This window comes from Alosa pseudoharengus, unplaced genomic scaffold (assembly GCF_046254945.1).
Source record: "Alosa pseudoharengus isolate Yale_2024_CS ecotype anadromous, Long Island Sound unplaced genomic scaffold, YU_APseudo_1.1 YU_APseudo_1.1_scf_7, whole genome shotgun sequence".
Taxonomy (NCBI): Eukaryota; Metazoa; Chordata; class Actinopteri; order Clupeiformes; family Clupeidae; genus Alosa; species Alosa pseudoharengus.
The window spans coordinates 22,482,347-22,503,789 of record NW_027468859.1 but is presented as its reverse complement, the minus strand read 5'-3'; the positions used below and the strand labels follow the sequence as shown (position 1 = coordinate 22,503,789).

General features: G+C 43.8%; 1 protein-coding gene across 2 annotated transcripts in view; it reads left to right on the top strand.

Annotated features, from left to right (window-relative positions):
* gtf3c2 (general transcription factor IIIC, polypeptide 2, beta) overlaps positions 1 to 21,443 on the top strand; it is a 39,339-nt gene that overhangs the window by 11,078 nt on the left and 6,818 nt on the right. For both annotated transcript variants that reach the window (XM_076272580.1, XM_076272579.1), the window contains exons 10-17: positions 62 to 179; positions 10,878 to 10,909; positions 11,374 to 11,503; positions 11,984 to 12,128; positions 17,381 to 17,542; positions 17,861 to 17,948; positions 18,524 to 18,652; positions 20,700 to 20,870. In XM_076272580.1, the coding sequence (XP_076128695.1) occupies positions 62 to 179; positions 10,878 to 10,909; positions 11,374 to 11,503; positions 11,984 to 12,128; positions 17,381 to 17,542; positions 17,861 to 17,948; positions 18,524 to 18,652; positions 20,700 to 20,870 (975 nt within the window). The remainder of the gene's footprint in view (positions 1 to 61; positions 180 to 10,877; positions 10,910 to 11,373; positions 11,504 to 11,983; positions 12,129 to 17,380; positions 17,543 to 17,860; positions 17,949 to 18,523; positions 18,653 to 20,699; positions 20,871 to 21,443) is intronic.

The window sequence follows — 21,443 nt, the reverse complement described above, 5'->3', positions numbered from 1 at the left end:
TTGTCCTATTAGAAAGCAACCACAGTGACTAAAATCTTTCTAAAACCACCTCCCCATCCAGAGCCCTCAGATGCCTCGACTGGGTCTGCTTGCAGCTGGCTGCTCCAGTGGCAAGATCGTCATCTACAGCCTCCCCCATCCTGACAGCCTGCTGAAACAGAGGAAAGGCCCGATGGATGGTAGGTCCTTTTTTACAGAACTGAAGAGCCTGGTGCTTGGTAGGCAAAGCATTCATATTTAAAAACCTACAGGGGCAGATTTCCTAAAAAGATCAATAGTTGAGTTTGTGGCGAGGATATGCTATTGTACTACGCTATGTTGCAGAGTTCTTGCTGTAAGTATACGAGACTTGTTGGAAGTGAAATTTTGTGCAACAGCTTTGTTGCTGTTTAAATGACATTTTTGTCCTCTGCCCTGTTTAGGCTATTGAACATGTCAACAGCTCAGTTGTGAAAACAAAATTGTTGTCCGTGCTTTCAAACAATCCTACATGCATTCTGTAACAGGCAATTAACTACACTGCCCATCACCCCCTGACAAGTTGGTGTCACTGGAAGTGTGTGTGTGTGTGTGTGTGTGTGTGTGTGTGTGTTTGTCTCTTAAATACTTGACTTGATAGAAAGAAAACATACTCGTGGCTCATGCAGTGACATTAACAATATAAAAACCAACAGTGAGCTCTAACACCAAAAAGAAAGGGGCAAAGTAACCTATATGATTATTTGTGCTTTTGTTTCTTATAAATTATTAGTCAGCTATTCCATGTGACAGAACTGTATATTGGTTAGGGATGTCACACATGAAACAGTGCAGCTGAAACATGAAAATATGACCTTAATAAGAGCAGGCTATCATTTGAGTTCCTGTTAATATCTAGTGCACGATGGGAAATAATTTAAAGGAATCTAGTTGCAGTCTTGCAATCAGTGACCCTGCAAGATCCCTAGTCGTTGCAAAATCATAGTCTTTGACTTAAAAACTCGATAACTTGTCTTTTGATGTGAGAGGATCTGAAACTAGTCTTTCAAAAATCTTTTCCAAATCTTTGCAAAGTCTTCTGGTGTAAGGATGGCATAAAGTGTGATTTGTGTAGTCCTGCAACTTGTGTATTTAAAAGGTTGCAATTTGTAACATTGCCAGAAGGGGGCAGCAGTGATGAAAAAATGTTAGGCTTGTTTCACAGAACGATTTGTTACTATGGGCCCTATTTTAATGGTCTGAAACGGAAGTGTCTTCGCGCAAAACGCAAGTGACTTTGTGGGCGGATCTTGGGCGCTGATGCTATTTTACCGGCGGGATATTGACTGTTGCGCCCGACGCAAATCTAAAATGGGGTGGTCTGAAGTAGCTACATTAATCATGGGTGTGGTTTGGGCGTAACGTGCAATAAACCAATCAGAGCGTCATCTCACATTCCCTTTAACAACAGGCACGCTTGTTCCATAGCTGATTGCTATTATGGTGGCGTATTTGCCAGACAGCCAGGAGCGTTCACAGTGCTATAATCACTGTTCAGTTGGGAACAGTTAGCTATTGATTTTTTCTCTTGACAAAATGTAATACAGAATTGTCACAAAGACATACTTTCCGATGTTTTGGGATCATTCTCACTGAATCACGAGGTTATGAATGCATGGTGATATATTTGCAATGTACAATGTAATCTAACATTACCTCTCTATAGACAATGCATATCTTCTGTCAGTTAATCTCTTCTCTCCCGTGCTGCCGCTGGGGCATTTGGGTTAAATGGCATCGGCATGCAGTTCAACATCACGTCTCCTTAAGTCCTCTAACATTTCCTAATTTAGTCTGTGTTGGCGTGCACCATGCGTTTTGTCTGGTAGACAGGTAGGAGGGAGTGGAAGAGAGAGAGAGAGAAAAGAAATGATGACTGAGAGGCGGATAGAGGGAGTAGCAAGAAGGGCGGGAGATGGATAGAGAGAGGGAGAGAAAGTGGTGCGGAGTGAAAGTGACCGGGATGAAGTACAGCGTCCATATCCAAACTCATTCATCCTCCCCGACTCCTTCCCTCCTCCCATCCGTTCACTTCAGCCTTTCTTTACTCTCATTCTTCTCCACCTCGCATCAGATTGCATGGGCGTCTCCTAGGCAAAATATTGTCGACAGTGGCAACAGGCTTCCATTAGATTCGGGCACAAATTCGATAGCAGCGTCCCAAGTGCCATCAAATGTAATGCTTTCTGAGTTGCATATGTCCGGTGACACATCGATCACGGCGCAACGTTTATTTCGCAGCTGCCATCCCCAGGGGATCTCCGCTTAATCATTGTGCCCCGTCGTGACAGGATATGATCTAATACGACTGCACTAATGGCCCCTGGACACAGGGCAGAGCAACGATGCTGAATGGTGGCGACTGGACAATAGTGTGTGGGGGGTGTTGTGTTTGTGTGTGTGAGAGTGTGTGTGTCTGGTCTCTATGTGTGTGTTTGTGTGTGTGTGTCTGTGTGTGTGTCTGCGTCTGGTCCGTGTGTATGTGTGTCTGGTGCATGTGTGTTTGTGTGTGTGTGTGCGTGCTTGAGTGTATGTGTGTGTGTCTGGTACATATGTGTATGTGTGTGTGTCTGGGTGTGTATTGTGCTTTTCTCCTTTGCCTCAGCCCAGTTGTGGATGACGCTGAGTGCGTAATTCATAAACCAGTGGGGGACACAGGGCTCTGGTGTCAGTAGAACGCTTGTTGCCGCATAGCCCGTGATGGATGACATCCAGCACGCTGGCCGAGGAATGAGCGCTTGCCTTGGGCCAGGGTGGTAAAGACCGCGCGCATATCAGATTAATGGCCCGTTTGGAGACCACTGTCTGTCACATTTGCAAGTGAACACACACACACACACACACACACACACATACACACACACTCCTCTGATGGTTCAACACTGCATTAGTGAGTTGGTGGAGGGATTTAGGGATCTTTTGTAGGTCACTTGTTTGAAAACGATCCTACATATGCGGCAGTGGACTTCATGAAGCATAAAGGATAAATGAAAGAAACAAACATAACTTGCCAAACTAGAGATAATACTTCTTCCACTTATTGGCACTGGTGCTGAGGAGGTAATAACACATGGTTGGTGTTATGTTCATAATATGATCATACATGCATGCATGAACAGGGTTTTCACAGTCTTAAAAAGTCTAAAAAAGCCTACAAAGTGCAGTCACAGTGTAATATGATCTAGTTTGGTTCTGAGAGAGTCTGTGTGTGTTGTGTTTGGAAACATTGCATTGGTCACTTAGCCAATCACCTGCAGGGTTCACAGGTAGCTCCTGGACGAGGCCTAGGCCTGTCAGCCCCCATCATGCACTAGTGAGGAGAGTACCGTACAATAGCTGCAACCTCATCTCTGACTCTATGATGAACACACACACAGACACTCTCTCTCTCTCTCTCTCTCTCTCTCTCTCTCTCTCACACTCTCACAGACACACACATACACACACGCATACAATAACACATCAAACAAACCTGACACACAAATGGACACTCACACATACACACCAAGACCGCTTCATCTAGTAAAGTATGCAAAAATGTTTATTTGATGTAGAATACTAATGAAATGCTCAGTTGAAGGGCAGCTGAACAGTTGAAAAAAAGTAGCTGAATAGCTGTCCACAGTATTTAAGGATGAAGTCCCATATAGATAGGATAGAAGGCCCATATGAGAAGGATAGAAGGCCTTCTTCCAGGATCCTCTGTGGATAAAACCATCAGGATATAGAATGTTAATTCAATGCTGATCACATTCAGAGTTGTTTAACTTTAGTTTGTACTCAAGTTCAAAAGAAGGATGTCCCCTAAGGTGCAGTCTGATTCTGGTGAGGTCGTTGTATGGGCAGGAGTAGTATATGGTTCAGTTCACTACTTTGTTTTGTTTCCCATTTCCAGAGCCAGGACTGTGTCTGCACACTGGAGTATTTTGGGCACAGTACACACACAGTGCTAGGGGTGCAGCTCACTGAATTTGAGGTCGTATTAGATGATCAGAGTCATAGACTGCATTCTCCTCAACTTGAATAGTGTGTTGATTTATAGTGACAATAAAAATAGCACACTCAAGACAGGCAGTGCAACATTCAACCATTTTTGTCAATGTCACTAATGTCAATTTATTAATTAAGCATATTTTAAAACAACAGTTGCAGTTAAAAAAAAGCGCTGTACAATCAAAAGCAAGATGGATTGAACATAGACCTATACAATGAAGATCTCCATTGAAAATTGACATTTAGTTAGGATTAAGCTAACTGGCCCTATGAACTATAGTTTGTTACTGTAAATGTACGGTACTCAAAATAACTAAGACCTTTAACTTACAGTACATGAGGGGCATTCTTCAGACAACAGGACCGTCTTTTTGGGCCAGGTTCTCCCACATCTGGCCATTAGCCACAATCCAGCCTGTTAGAAAAGGTTTGAAAAATATTAACTCTGGGCATGAAATAGCAGCTATTCCTATACAATGAAGATCTCCAGTGAAAATAGGTATTTCGGCTAGGACTAAGCTTACTCCCTGTAAATTGTCACTACAAATGAACTGTAACTTACAGTTCATGATGGGCATTGTGCAGACGACGGGGCCATCTTGGGCCATTTTCTGCCACATCTGGGCATTAGTCACGACCCAGCCTGTTAGAAAGGGTTTGGAAAAGGTTAACAGTGGGCATGAATTAGCAGTTTTCTGTCTACTCTATTCCCATACAGTCATCTGGGCATCAATTAGCAGGTTGAAGTCTATGCTATTTGCGGTCTTACTTGCTGGTTCATCAGGCTGAGCATCCTCTCCAGCTTGGGTGTCAAGGGACCCTTCGACTGGGGCAGGGTAACGGGAGCATGGGTCAGCTGTGAAAATAACAATAAAATACTCAAGTCAAACAGGAAACACCATTCAACATTTAGCCATTTTTGTCTATGTCACTGTTGATTTCAATTTATTTGTAAATCTCATTTAAAAGCAGCAGTTTATTAAAGTGCTGTACGATCAAAGACGAGACGGAATGAGCATAGTCCATTGCAATGAAGAAATCTATTTAAAATAGGTTTAGGCTTAATCTGTGTATGGAAAACTGGCCCTATAAATTATAGCAACTTAAAATTGTCGCTACGAATTTACTCAAAATACTTAAAAACCTTTACTTACAGTTCATGACAGGAATGTTGCAGACAACAGGACCATCTTGGGCCATTTTCTGCCACATCTCGCCATTAGCCACAACCCAGCCTGTTAGAAAAGGTTTTAAAAAAAGTAACTGTGGGTATGACTTGTCTTTTTATGGGAATATCATAGACTACAGTATATACTGTTAACTATGGGCATGAATTATCAGTGTTAGGTCTGTGATTTGCAGTCTTACTTGCTGGTTCATCAGGCTGAAGATCCTCTCCAGCCACAGTGTCCTCCATGTTCACCTTCTCAGTAGCTGGTTCTCCAGGCTGGAGATCCCCTCTGGCCTGAGAGGCCTCCCTGTTTATATCATCCATGTTTTTTTCTCTCTGGAGCACCCAGTATGCAGGGTTGGGTCAGATTACTTTGAAATGTAATCCATTACTGACTACAAATTACATGGCAATTTTTGTAATCAGTAATGTAATCAGGATTACCAAAAACATGTAACGTAATCTGATTACTTTAGGATTACTTTTAGATTACTTCAATAAATATGTCCCTTAAGTAAAAGACACCACCACTGAATTGATGAAAGAATTATCATTCAGTTTTTCTGTTTATTATTTCATTACATCTAAGAAATCTCTTTGCTCTGAGTAAAGCATTCCTGTGTGAATTAGCTGATCTTTTCCTCTAAAAATCTTAATGTAGCCCTTGTCACCAGGTCCCATTGTCTGAAAAACACCCAAAACTAATACATTTCTATAGCTATTCTCCACTTTGGGGGTGGTATTTTGGTGGTTGAAATTTCCCCCATCCCAAAATTGATCACTTAGTCATCATGGATGTGATCATGGATCACTATTCTCCAAACATGCACAACTCATCACAAGTCATTTTTTGACCCAGGGACATGGCCTGAGATTGAATGACACCATGTCCATTTCAATTGTGGGGGTGAGAAAATTATTCCTTTGGGGTGTTTTTCAACCAGGGGGACCTGGTGACTTTCTCAAAGTAAACGGTGACACTAAAACAAGAGGCTACATTAAGATTAGGAGGAAAAGATCAGGCAATGTGCCGAGAGACCTGCCCCAATAGTAAATAAGTTAGTAAGTATAGATACTCTTGATCCCTTGAGGGAAATTTGGTCTTCCAATCCACGAATTAGTGAAGCACACACCAACCCAGAGCAGTGAGCTGTCTGCTACAACGGCGCTCGGGGATCAATGAGGGGTTAGGTGCCTTACTCAAGGGCCACAGCCGTGGATGTGGGCATGGGAGAGCAGTGCTCAACCACTTCCCCCGCCCACATTTTTTCTACTGGTCGGGGATCGAACCAGCAAGCCCGAAGCTTGTCGAATTAAAAGATAACTAGGCTATCATTAAAAAGTTGCATTGCTTGCATGATAAAATGTAATCAGGTAATCCCCAACAATGTAACTGTAATCTGATTACACAATTTTTTATTGTAATCTGGGCTGATTATAGTTACTTGATTTTTGTAATCTGATTACGTAATCCAGATTACATGTAATCCGTTACTACCCAACCCTGCCAGTATGGCTTGCGCCGCTCCTCAAAAGCCTGCAGAGAAGCTTTCATTCTGTCCTGGAGTTTTCCAGGAGCTCCATCTTCCTGCTGCCTCCTTCCCTGAGTGGTGTCCACGTTAGCGGGTGCAACTTTAGCCGCGTGGTTTGGCTTATACGCCCTGGTGTTCAGCCCAGAATCCAGTGACTTCTTCCCTTTTCTCCCTTTCTCCGAATCAGTCTTGGCCACGGCCAAGTTTTGACAGATCCTATAATTTTTGGTCCTCTGTCTTGTTCTCCTTTGTCTGATCCGGTCTCGAATGGTGGCTAAGCAGACTCTCATGGCTTGCATAAAGCAGCCATGATCTCCACTCACCTCCATCTTCAGCAACTGAAATCGGCCTCAACTTGGGCTAAAGGTCTCAAAAATAGACTTCTCCTTTGTCCTTTAGCAGTAGTAGTTGATGAAACACAGGATTAACAATAGCAAGTAATTATTGAAACAGGTGAATTGATGAATTGTGTCAAATTGCCAGCAGAAAGGTCTCTCTCAGTGTTATCTCTGTTGTAGCCAGGTCAAACTGATTGAGTGTTCTACCTCAGTATTCTACTTTGCACAGTAAGAATATTCGTAAGATTCCAACAGGTGATGTCAACAGAGTTCTAGAACTCCACTTGTAATGATTTAAATCCACTGATAGAATCTCTCATAATAAACCAGAGCCAGAGCCCCTTTTACTGTCTATGCCAGTGGCCGGTTGCACAAAGCACCTTAAGTTTTTTCCCTTAAGTATGACACTTAAGACTTAATTTCTCCTCAGGTAAGGGATTTACTTAAGGGTGTTGCACAGAATACCTTAAAATGTTTCCTTAGTTAAGGAGAAACGTCAAGGGATTTACTGCACTGAAAGGGATTTTCCAGCATAAAAATTCTATAGTTTCCACGTAGCCTAGCTAACTGCCTTTGCCGCGATGCCGACCGAACACAGTGCTTATATCTTATCATTCATCATACCTTAATAATATTAGCGGAAATTATCCAGGTAGCAAGTAAAACATGTTATATACATGAACTGAACAATACTAGTTGGCAAGTTAGAAATGATCCTGACTGTCATCAGTGCACCAACGTTTTGCCTAGCGAACCGAACCGAAGCTCATAGGCTAACAAGACATCCATATGAATTGTTAACGTTAGCCTACGTAAACCAAACAATAACAATACGGCATGTTTCTGATAGGCCTATCTATTTGACAGAGGAAGCATATTAACAGAGAGGTTTTATTTTGAATGGTCAAAAGTTGTTAATAAACTTCATTTACCAGCATCAATTCAGTTAATAATATGGTTAAGGTAGAGTCAGATGTCCCTTAGGGTTTTCCCCTTAGTTAGACTACTAAGGTCTTTTGTGCAACAGTTTAAGGGATTTCTTACAAGATAAGGACAAACCCTTAAATACTAAGGGAAAATGTTAAGGAACCCTTAAGGAGAAAACTTAAGGGTGTTTGTGCAACCATTTTTATTAATAGTAATAATATCAAATATCAGAAAGTTTTTTTATATTAACAAAACCATACTTCTGACCTTTTAATGAAAATTGTGTCTTAAGTGATATCAGGAAGAGAATGCCTGTGCATGGTGCATTGCATGTGCCTGTGCATTTTCTTTTTTCATCCATGGTTTGCTTTGGGATCCCATTAACCTTTTTGAATCCCGTTGTTGCCATGTTGATGTGACAGACTGAGTGTTCTGCAGTGTTGCTGGGTTGATCTAAGCATTACATTTAGCCTTAAACACTTCCATGGTGAAACAGTGGAAAGGTTGCAATGATTGGGAGCGTTAGGTGTGTGTGTGTGTGTGTGTGTGTGTGCGCGTGTGTGCGCGTACATGTGGGTGTAAAAGTGTGTGTGTGTGCTTATGTCTGTGAGTTTTCAGGACCCATAGGCTCAGTGACCCGCTCTACTGCTGCCAACACTGGCCTCTGGGGAGGTGACCTCCATCAGAGAGCTGGACAGGACACCCCTCTCACACACACACTCTCTATCTCTCTCTCTCACACACACACACACACACACACACACACACACACACACACACACACACACTGTACCTCAAACCCCCTACCCACAGACGGCACCTGTGTGTGTCTTTGTCTGTGTCTGTGTGTAATGTGTGTTTGCACATACATGTGTATGATTTCTTTCTGTTTGGATTTTCATATTGTGTGCTTTTTCAGTGGGGGTGCATGAATTTTACTGTTTTTGTGTGTGTGTGTGTGTGTGTGTGTGTGTGTGTGTGTGTGTGTGTGTGTGTGTGTGTGTGTGTGTGTGTGTGTGTGTGTGTGTGTGTGTGTGTGTGTGTGTGTGTGTGTGTGTGTGTGTGTGTGTGTGTGTGTGTGTGTTTACTGTGTGTGTGCAGTGTTTCCCACAGAATTGAATTCCATTTGTGGTGGTTGGTTTGCAGAATTAACTTGAATGCAACAGTTTTCAACAAATTAGCACAGCGTGGTTATGATGCTAACCAGATTTAAGCACAATTTAGTACAACCTGGAAAATCATTGTGTGGTGGTCAATGTTGATATTGTGGTAGGCCGCCACAAATAAGTCAAATGTATGGTAAACACTGGTGTGTGTGTCTTGGTGGTGATGCTAGAGAGCAAGATGCGGCTGCCTTCTTTCATTTCACAAACTGTACAGTGTAATGTAGCCTGCAGAGCCAGAGCACCCTCCACCTAAACAAGCATGCTTTCGAATAACAATGACTCCCTTTGTACCAAGCTGCACGCTCACGTCCGAGACAAGGGGGGGGGGGGGACGCTCTTTCCTGCAAGGTTTCCCTCTGCACTCGACTGTCAGGACTAGCAGTGAAATGGTTATAGGCAACACACACACACACACACACACACACACAAGCACACTGTGTTTGGCACAGATAATTCTAAATAGCTTTTTGAGAGTCCCCCATGAGGGGGAGGTTGGGGGGAGGACTCCGAGGCTTCTTCTCGCTCAGTGGAGATCATTTACTAGCTCGTTTCCATCAGACAAGGATCTATAATTGAAATGACAAAAAAGATGCATCGCTACGCAGTTGTTAGCGTTTGAAGCCATGAATTTCTGCTTAGTACCTGACAGCATTCTCCCCAGTGGCTGTCAATCACAGTGGGCATGGATGGACCAGCAGGAGGGGTCTGTAGTAAAGGATGGCCCTTTGACTTGCAGGAATTTGTGAATGGAGGACTAGAGATATGACTGAACAGAAACTATTTTCCCCTGAACAACTGAACAGTTTACTTATGCAACTCTGCTGTTGTGTAGTTGATGTTGAGATTTTGTGTTTAGTTTTTGTTTTCTTAAAGGGTTACATTTCTTTGGTATATTTTATTTAGCCCTTCAACTTGTTAATATCCATTGAGTAAGGGTGTCACGATTTCGATTTTATTTCGAAATCGATCGAAATTACATCTCAATCTCGAACTTCGAACTTAAAAGTATAATCGACGATGCAGCCACACCCCCAATGTCACGTCCAGCATGTATGCCAAGACGCACAAACACACATGCACGTGCTGAACTGCAGCATCAACACTCCTCTAATTTTAGGCTGCAGCAAGTTAAAATATAGGCCTACACATCAACCTACCGAAATCAAAGCCCCTCTTGCTACTTTGAAATCACCGGTGTGGAAGTATTCGTTCATTCACGTCAATTAAAACTAACTTAGCTTACTCAACTTAGCAAGTGAAAAGATGGTCTAATTACAGTCCAAAGTTACTTTAAGGCTTAAAATGCACATTTATAAGTACATATTCCATGAACACTAACCTTGTGGAACTGTAGAAGAGGTATAAAAATAGCGTTTTGTAGCGGCGAAATAATATGCCCTTCTCACTTCCACGCTAACGAGTTTTGACTAAAAACGGTAACATCGAACTTTCTCAAAACACATCCGAATGCCCTTCTCACTTCCACGCTAACGAGCTTTGACTAAAAACGGTAACATCGAACTTTTTCAAAACACATCCGAATGACATGATTTGGATGTCAACTCAACGTATGTACTCCCAATCATCCGTAAATTGATCTAAAGTGCATTTTACTCCGGATAATTCCTTTAATTGTCCCTTATAATAAACGTGTAGTCTACTAATGAATTATCGTCTCCCTTATCGATAAGTATGCACAGCTGATAAACACTATTTATGTCTTTTCCAATAGGTGAAGCCAGCCAAGAGCCTCTGATATGCCGGGTAGGTCAATAACCATTCTCTCCACTTCACTCCGCCAGCATTTCATCCTCCTTAGATAAGGCTTTGGCTCCAGGTCACAGCACCCAATAACCGGTCCTCTCCCTGCCCTGAGTGCTACGGCCATGGGCAGAGCTGACCGCAAGGAGCCACAACATCAGTTGGTTTCAGACATTTTCAGGCACTGTTACGCTAACGGCTAACTGCTACATTACACAGCAGGTGCTGCTGCTGCTGCAATATGTGTGCCCAAGGTCTCAGACAGATTTAACCGCACTCTGTGTGTATTGTAAACCTTTCTTTGTAATGTAGCCTTTTTCTTACCTTTTGGGTTACCATCCATCCCATAGTTGTTTTCCTATGTCAGGATTGTTCAAATGAAATTGCTGTTGCTTAAACTGTGTTGTTTAGAGTAGACGCCACGTGTGGCTCATTGCTGTGTCTGGGTTTGGGCTCCTTGTTTGCAGGTGCAGCCAGTGCTGACGCTGTGTTTGGGCTCGAGCAGTGTGGAGCATAGGGGCGAGAGTGGGCAGTGCTTCACCATAGACTGGATGCCAGTGAAACCACACAACCTGGTGGCAGCTGGTTTCTACAATGGTACCTAATCATACTCCCCTTTTCCCTTTTCCACTGAGGTTTCACCTATAGCCACTAGTCATGGATGAGCTTATACTGTATCCGCTTTTATATAGATAGGTATGTAAGGTTGGAATTGTGGCGTTATGATCAGATGTTTTATATATTTACTGTAGATGATTTCCTAGTTACCATCTATCTATATGCTCCACTTCAGTTCTCTCAGACATAACAATAAACCATCAGATTTTATGTATAGTTTTGATTTTTGTTTTTTAAATATCAGGTGACCGTTTACTGAACATAATAGATTAAGCCTAGTCCTAGACGAAAAACTTTTCTTTAATGGAGATCTACATTGAAGTCCTCTTTTAGTTTAGGATGAGGCTTCCATGTCAGGGAAACAATCCCATAGTTATGCATTGAAACTGCTCTACAGGGAGAGAGCCAGGTGTAGTTTATCTGTGTCTGACGCAGGTGTGTTGTCTGTCTCCCCGGCAGGTATGGTGGCCCTGTGGGATCTGACCACTAAGTCCTCTCTTCTCCGGGTTCGGGCGCCGAGCAGGTCTCCCGCCATCTACCCGTTCCACAGCTTCCTGGCGCATGATGACCTGATCCGGTCAGTCAGCTGGTGCAGAGCCTCAGGGTGAGAACGCACAGCTAAATACATACTCACCCCTCAATACACACACACACACACACACACACACACACACACACACACACACACACACACACACACACACACACACACACACACACACACACACACACACACACACACACATGCTCACCCCTCAATACACACACACACACACACACACACACACACACACACACACACACACACACACACACACACACACACACACACACACACACACACACACACACACACACACACACACACACACACACACACATTCTCACCCCTCAATACACACACACACACACACACACACACACACACATACACACACATTCTCACACACACACACACACACACACACACACACACACACTCTCTCTCACACATGCGCACACACACACACACACACACACACACACATGCTCACACACAGCTAAATACACCTGTCCCAGAGACACTGGCTTTTCAGAAATCTGTTCTCTTCATTGCCCCAAAGTGAGCTAGGTATTTAGCGAGCGACAAGACGTTTTTATCCAAAGCAGCAGTGGGTTTGGCTTGGTAATGGAACCCTGACTGACCGATTGTGTGTGTGTGTGTGTCCGCACATTTTTAACAAGTTATACAGAGGGCCCAAAATAAGTTCTGAAGCTGTACATTGTTTATTATGTTTATTAAATCAGGATGTCTCAAACAATGCCACTGAGGCATTGCCATTTATTTTCTTATTGTGTGTGTGTGTGTGTGTGTGTATGTGTGTGTGTGTGTGTGTGTGTGTGTGTGCTTCCGTCCGTCCGTCTGTGCATTTGTTTGTTTGTTTGTTTGTATTACCTTTTTGCCTGAAGAGATTTCATGGATCCTTGTGCAAAAGATTCTCAGTACATTAAACCCCATTAGCCAGAGGCAGATGCTTTCACTCAGTGACTTCTTGCTCTGAAAGAGCACATTTCATCACCGCGGTGGGAATTGAATTCTACTGCCACATGACTCACTGTGCCGTCCTTAGAGGAGCCAAGGCGAATTACAAAGCCTTGCAGGATTAGTGTACCTTGACGATCCACAGTGTCATCCCTGTTGTCTTCCATCAGATGCGTCCTGCTGGTCAGTTATGAGCATTAGCCTCTTAAGCATGACCTCGCCACAGATGCAAATACACACTCACACACAGACACACACATGCGTACACACATATAGAAAGTATATACACACTCACACACAGGGCCAATATTGATAGTCAAATATGTAGCCCTGTAGTCTAATGCTTAAGGCTGGTAACCTAAAGTTACTGTAGCTGGATAGAATTCTTGTGTAGCCACTTGAGACATGCGTTAGGTCAAGGCACTGAGTTCTGAGTTCAAAGGGGTATTGGCTTCCGCTTGGGTATTTCCTACAGTGTACTGGTGTCCAGGGAAGGAATCTGTGAGACTCTTCTGCTTAGCTGGACAGAAGTTGGGTAATAAGTACTAGGCCTATTAGCTGCAATGGCTAGAGAAGGATGAACAAATTCACAAACATAGCGTTCAAATTCACAAACATAGGCGAACGTTGGTGAACAGTTTTCTGTTTGCCTTGAGTTTTCGTCGAACGTTTGCAAACAGTCTGAGGAGGTAGTTCTTCGCGAACATACAGTGGAGCTGGATGTGAGTTTGACGAAGGCAACAATGCAGTTACTGTTACAATGGAATGTTAACACCAAATCGTTCAAATTTAACTGTTCGCCACAAACGTTTGCTAATGTTTGCCGAATTTGAACGCACCTTTGGACTTAGATACTGGTTCCTTGGTTCCTGAATCATACTTTTTTTATACCAGTTTAATAAAATACATTTTAGCAAAATTAAAATTGTATGACATATTAAGGATTTAAGTTCTTTAAGTTAAGTTTCTACTATTGTACAGTAAAGTGTTTATTTCTCACCACAGATAGCCATAGCCAGCCTGGGCAGCAGTGACCTTATGTGTGGAGCGTGCTGCATTAGTTTTGCTGGGCTGTGGGATGCTTCAGTGGGCCGTGTCATAAAAGCTCGTTTAGGTAGATGACAGTCTATCTCAGTGGGGGGGGGGGGGGGGGGGGAAGAGAGAGAGAGAGAGAGAGAGAGAGACTGACTAACTAACCTGCAGAGCTCCCACATCTCCAAGAACAAAATGCTACTGGGATGTCAATGAGAGTGTGATAGACACTTAGTTGCACTCATGCATACATATAGACATGCGTGTACATACACACATGAGTGCATACACATCTTCATACTCTATGAAGTGTGTGTGCGTGTGTGTGGGCTATTTGGCAGATGGGGTGTGTAATCACTCACATACACACACTCACTCACTCACTCACTCGCACACTCACTCGCACACACACTCACAGCCGCACATACATACTGGCTGCATACATTATAGCTATGTGGGTGTGTGAGAGAGAGAGAAAAGGAGAAACACACACACACACACACACACACACACACACACACACACAAGCAACAGACTTGAGGAGGAGGGTAAGGGTGAGTTGGCCCCAGCAGATGGCAGACGGAGGAGGAGGAGGAGGAGGAGGTGAAGACGCAGGCGTTGTGTAAGAGAGAATGGAGCATGCAGTCATGTCGAGTTGTGTGTACACACACACAGCGGCTGCAGTCTAGGGGCTGTTGTGTGTGTGTGTGTGTGTGGGGGGGGGGGGGGGGGGGGGGACTCAGCTGTCTGCTGCTCAGCCCTCACCCCCTCGTTTCTCCCCCGCCTCACCCAGTCCAGATGCCAGGGCAAGGGCATGTGCCCGCCTGGGGCAAGAGCACATAGCATCAGTCGCAGCTCTCGCCTTCTGCACATGACATCTGAACTCTCTGCTGCTCACATCCCCATGGCAGGAACACAGACACTACCTTTACACTACAGGCACACATGAAAGCAGAATCCTTTATCCACAGGGTTTGCAGTATTGGGAAGAGGCATACTTTGTTCTGTTTTATTCTGATTTAGTTTTGTTTATAAGCTGTTGATACTTGCTGTTAACAGTGAATAGTCTCTCAATGTGAGAATTCCTTTGTAATGGACCGATGACTTTGGTGCAGATATAACCATACTGAAATAGGGTTTCTCAACAGGGGCATTCAGATAATGCTGTGGGTGCGTTATTAATCAGTTATTCATCACAAACTTTTAGCTTCTGGTAGCACAAATAGTGTTCATATCAATTTGAAATAAATGATCTAATCTCTCTGTGTAACTGATTATAAATAAATGTCAGCTACCACACACTGTGCATAGGGTACCAGGTGCTGGAGGGGGAACCTTTTTAAAAAAAAAAAAGAAAAACAATAAATCTTACAAATAGGAGTAGTGTTAATGCAGATTGCTTTTCAGTATAAGTAAGTATAAGTATATGTATATACTCTTTTCCCGTGATGGAAATTTGGTCTCTGCATTTATCCCAATCCGTGGATTAGTGAAGCATAGTGAACACACCATGAGGTGAAGCACACACTAATCCTGGCGCAGTGAGCTGCCTGCAACAACAGCGGCGTTCGGGGAGCAGTGAGGGGTTAGGTGCCTTGCTCAAGGTCACTTCAGCAATGCCTACTGGTCGGGGTTCGAACCGGCAACCCTCCGGTGACAAGTCCGAAGCGCTAACCAGTAGGCCACGACTGCCCCATGCTTACTCAGGACATTTTCGATTTAAACTGTAACCGTTTCCCCTGAAGCGTGTCATTTTTGTCGCTACCCTTGCTGTCAGTATGCCTTCACCTGACACATATGCTACTGTATGTCATATGCTATGATTAAATGTATTCAGCCCTCACAGGTATGCTCACCTGTTCCTCTCTGCAGCTGTGCTGTACGTTCAGCACCCATCTCCCTCCCCAACCAAAGTCATATTTATGGGGAGCCCGCGTGCTGCACGTGGTAATGAACTCATCATTTACACCGCTAGTGAAGGCTACAGAGGGCTCCTCACAGAGAGCGCAGTCTATCTGCAGAGTAACAGAGCGGCAAAAAGTAATCACGAGCGCTCGCGCCACACAGAGCCTTGCCTCCCCACTCCCCCCACACCCCACTCAGAGCCCTGCCTCCCCACTCCCCCCACACCCCACTCAGAGCCCTGCCTCCCCACTCCCCCCACACCCCACTCAGAGCCCTGCCTCCCCACTCCCCCCACACCCCACTCAGAGCCCTGCCTCCCCAGGAGTCCCCACACCCCACTCAGAGCCCTGCCTCCCCACTCCCCCCACACCCCACTCAGAGCCCTGCATCCCCAGGAGTCCCCACACCCCACTCAGAGCCCTGCCTCCCCAGGAGTCCCCACACCCCACTCAGAGCCCTGCCTCCCCAGGAGTCCCCACACCCCACTCAGAGCCCTGCCTTCCCAGGAGTCCCCACACCCCACTCAGAGCCCTGCCTCCCCAGGAGTGTGGACTATAATGTACGTAAAAAGTAGCCTGTAGTTCTTTCGGACAAGAGACCTCAGAGGTCTGGTTTTTACATGCTGCATCATGTATGTTACATTGCATCATCTTTGCACTTTGTCGGTGCTGAACTTGTATGTAGCTAATATAAATATACTAACATGAATATATTATTGGCCAGTGCCAATGTGTGAATGCATTGGAAAATGTCTTCTAAAATCATTAATCTGATCTCAACTTTTAAACTAGGCATGTTAAGCTTTTTTTTATTATATATACTTTCTGGTTCAACAAATGACTCAAATTTGTCATCATAAAGGTTTTCCTGTAGCAGTGCCTCTCCATGATGATCAAGCAGAATCTAACGTGGCAGTTTTGTTTTATGCTTTTACCAAATGCTGAGGTAGGACCACCTGGCAAATAATGCTTGCTGCCCATGTTTAGAGTGGTTTGTGGAGGCATTAAAGGCTGACGTATCAGGGCTGACAGTTTGTATGCTAGCATAATGGGAGCTAAGCATCAGTTGGATTTAAACAACTGGCCAATAGCCAATGATGCTAAATGACTGCTGCACATCGGTGCATCCTTGATTGGTAACATTGTGCTCTAACAGCTTTTCTGTATGAATACTGTGTTTTCTCTGGCTGCACTGGCCTGAAAAACAACTTGCTGTTTGCCTCTGGGACACTTTAGCCTTGGAGTGTGTGTGTGTGTGTGTGTGTGTCTGTGTGTGTGTGTGTGTGTGTGTGTGTGTGTGTGTGTGTGTGTGTGTGTGTGTGTGTGTGTGTGTGTGTGTGTGTGTGTGTGTGTGTGTTGCATCACATGACCCCCATCTCTGCTCTCTCCCCTCTGTAGTGACCACATAGTGACGGCTGGGGATGACCGCATGACCAAGATGTGGGACCTGCAGAAAACCCACACGCCCCTCTGTGCCTTCAAGCGCTACCTAGCCACGGAGGTCGTGTGGCCACTGCATTGGTCCGGCGCTCTCATGTCTCAGGAATGTTCCTACGCCACGTGAGTCCTCTACTCGCCAACCACTCCTCTGTCACAGCGCCTTACATCATCTCTATATATCTCTTCTCATCTCTCATATGTCTTTTCTGTCATGTCTTTCCTCTACTCAAAATAAAGTAGCTCACCTCATATTGTTTTTAGAGGAAAGTGGTTAAACATGTGTTGACAATTTACATGTATTATAATTTATATATTAAACTCTGTCGTGTCTCCTCAACAATTTTGCCATGATTAATGTCAACAAGAGGTCAACTTGTTTTTCTTTTATAAAAGTGTGGTTTGCATTTGTTTACAGCCTATTTCGTTTTCTTAATGCAGGCACATGCAGCAAGGGGTCCATTATATTGACTCAGGGTTTACTGATGTCAGGCACTTATTCCTGCTCCCAAGGAAAGCCACCCTTTGGGTAAGGTTTAATGCCCACAATGGACATAATATTTCTAGTTGTGTAGTGCTTTATCCTTGATAACATTTTAGGTGAAATGCTGGGTTCTGCAAGTGTTCTTTCAAAGTTCTGAATTTAACTAATCAGTCAATCTATGAAGTACAGATTGTTTAGATACAGTATTTATGTGTTCTCTCTTTGCTTTTGTGCTGTCTGGGCTCTTTCAACAATCTTGTGCAGTCCATTCAGAACTGCCCATGTGTCTCCATTGCTACTATCTATTGTCTTTTTAAAAATATTTGTGAACACATCTCATATTTTTGTGCAGAATAGAGGTGTAGTTGATTTTATATATTTAAATAAAGTTGTAGTCAAGTTTATTTTATTTTATGCCAACTAACCCAAGCATAATATTCCAGCCTTTTTTATGTATGATGATATGAGCAGTGTCTGCTTTTCAAACTGTTTATTTTGTATTAACTGTGCCTTTTCAAACTGTTCATTTTGTATTACCTTTTCAAACTGTTCATTTTGTATTAACTGTGCCTTTTCAAACTGTTCATTTTGTATTAACTGTGCCTTTTCTGGGATTCCAGTCTCTGTCCCTGTCGGAGTGGCTGAGCAGCTGTGTGACGGCGGACAGCATCGGCGAGATGGTGTTGGTGCTCGTGCCAGAGTTGGGCTTGAACGGCATCAACCTCAAGAAAACTTCTGATCGCAGATTTGTACGTAGAACACCCAAAATGGTTTTGTCCAGTTGAGAAGATGAACTATTTTTCTGTCTGATGTGTCTTGTCTTTTTGAGTGTCTGCAGCTGATCTTTGCAATGAATCCACCATTTGTTGTTGTAGCACAAGGGCTGCACAGTGTTCAGACAAGTGTAGACAAGCCCAGTGTAGATGGATACGAGACACAAGACACTCAAAAATCAAATTAAAGGAACCGTATGTAAGAAATGTATTTCAATTAATCATAAAATGGCCCTGATATGTCACTAGACATTAAGAATCATGTTCATTTCAAATACTTATATCACTGATAGCAGTAGTCCTGCCAGGATATTGTCATTTAAAAAGTGAAGTTGCAGCCCTCAACTGTTGTTGATGTTGTGTTTTGTCATGTCATGTTGTGTTTTGGCCTGATGCGCCACCCTCCACCTATCTACTAATCACAAAGTCAGTAATGTTTCAGCATTCCGGGTTGGCAACCTCAAGTCAGGGGGGAGGGGGAGGGTATACAACGCTCTACAGCAGGGATTCCCAAACTGTGGTACGCGTACCCCCGGTGGTACGCGAGCTGCTTCTAGGGGGTACGCGAGATGAAAAGGGCTATGGCGGACATAAAATGAAAATTTTTAATCTTTTGTAATTAATTCATGAATAAATACATAATTTCGAATCAGGTCATAATGATATGGAAACATGAAATTAAAGGATATCATTTATAAACTCTGTATGTGTTCATCAAAAAAAGGGCAGCTTATTAAGACGCCTGGAATAGCTAACAGAATGCGTTACTTTTGAATGCGTTGGATGGTGCGTGGTCCGTGGGGGGAAGGTTTCGCGGATATAACAGGTTTTTGAAAACAACAAAAACAGAAAGGAGGGAAGGAGCAAAGCTAGTTATTTCAAATGGGCAAGAAAGGTAACATTAAGCTAGGCTTTACATTTAACAAACTAAAGGTAGCCTAAGTTTAGCCTTTCTAGGCTGTATAGCCTAATGTTGTCCAAACGAATACATCCTTGTCATGCATTGTTGTAGGCCTATTATAAGATATTGTATGTGGATGTAGTTAGGCTACTATGCAGTCTAATTTTCATAACTTTTTAACTGACCAAATGCACGCACCTAAAACCGGGAAACGGACAAATATTGTCAACGCGGGGGTGGGGTGGGGGGTTATAGAATGCGTTACGTTTTTATGTGTTTATGTGTCGGATGGTGGGGGTACGCGAGCCGAGTCGGAATGTAGGCGGTGGTACGCGGGGGGAAAAGTTTGGGAACCGCTGCTCTACAGTAATTTGAAAGTGATTGCAGTACCAGTTTTGGCCACAATCTTACATATGGTTCCTTTAATGAGTAGAATTATGGCAACAGTGTTCCTCCATTGAATTTTGTAACACATTCATACCCTACATTTACATGTAAAGTTGTTCTAATATTCTAAATGCAATCATTCTGAAGTATCCAGACTGCATCTAACTAAGACACGTACACTTCTGTTGCTACTTCATTCTCATCTGGTTATCATACCGACTATTAAAGCTGGAATGTGCAGTGTGCATATGATGTGGTAATTCACTCTACGTGCTTCACTCGGTCACGACTGCTGTGCTCACACTGCACTTTCTAAGTTCCTCACACTGCAAGTGAGTCTGATCAAGATGGCTGACATGCCAGAAATCCAACCTGATCGGCCGAGAACTGGAACATCTTGTAGTCGTCGTATTCGTAACCGGTTGGATGGTATTTGGCCCGATTTAAAAGTGCATCGGGACATAAATCAAATAATGTCTGTCAAGGTTCAATGAAATATACAGCCACATGCTAACCTAGGGACAGTGTGGTGTTGTACAGTATCACTGTCCCTGAACCTTAAATAAACCGAAGATGGAGATACACATGCTTCATTGTTTCCTTTAGACAGTTGACGTAGTCCCTTGGTGCATTAAACCTTAATGAGAGGGACAACACTGATTGGGTTGTATACGTTGCGTTGACTAATCATCGTGCTCATATGTGATCTCTCCCACGCTCTCTTCTTCCCCTCAGCCGGTGTACAGGGGTGAGATGGTGCGCTTCGGTGTCGAGGCGGAGACGGAGAGGGGCAAGGAGGGCGACAACCGTTGTGAGGAACGGAGTCCCAACGACCCCGAGGTGGAACCCGCCACCTTCCGGGAGGCAATGAAGAAGTACTACATCCACTTCCAAGACTCGGACATGGTAGGTTGAACTCCCTCTCACAAACACACACACACACACACACACACACACACACACACACGCTATCTCTGTATCTCACACACACACACAAATACACACATGCACACTCCCATACACACACACCTTCCTTTATGAGCCCTTATCTGGTCCCCCCAGTCACTGGTGGGTGTGGCCGACCTCATTGGCCTCCCTAATGGCCTGTCAGAGGGTTGTTCCCAGATCCCCATCCCTCACTACATCAATCATTCGTTTCATCAGTTAATGAAACGCTTATTAGTGAGGGGGGCCGGTATTGGGCCACTCCCAGGATGGTCCCCAGGCTGTCAGTCACCTATTGCTCACAAATGCCACAAAAAGTATGTGGTGGTCATCTTTAAGTGAAGATGAGGGGTTCTTTAAATTGCACTTTGTTTGTTGGAGTGATCTGAAGAATGATGAGGCTTTTGGGGAAACCGGGGACCCCTGTTTTGATGCAAAAGGGACTTTGTTGTCCTTTTATGTAATGTAAATCAGGTTTCTAGGCCAAGTATACTTCCGTACACAAGGAATTTGGTCTCTGCATTTGAGTGTTCA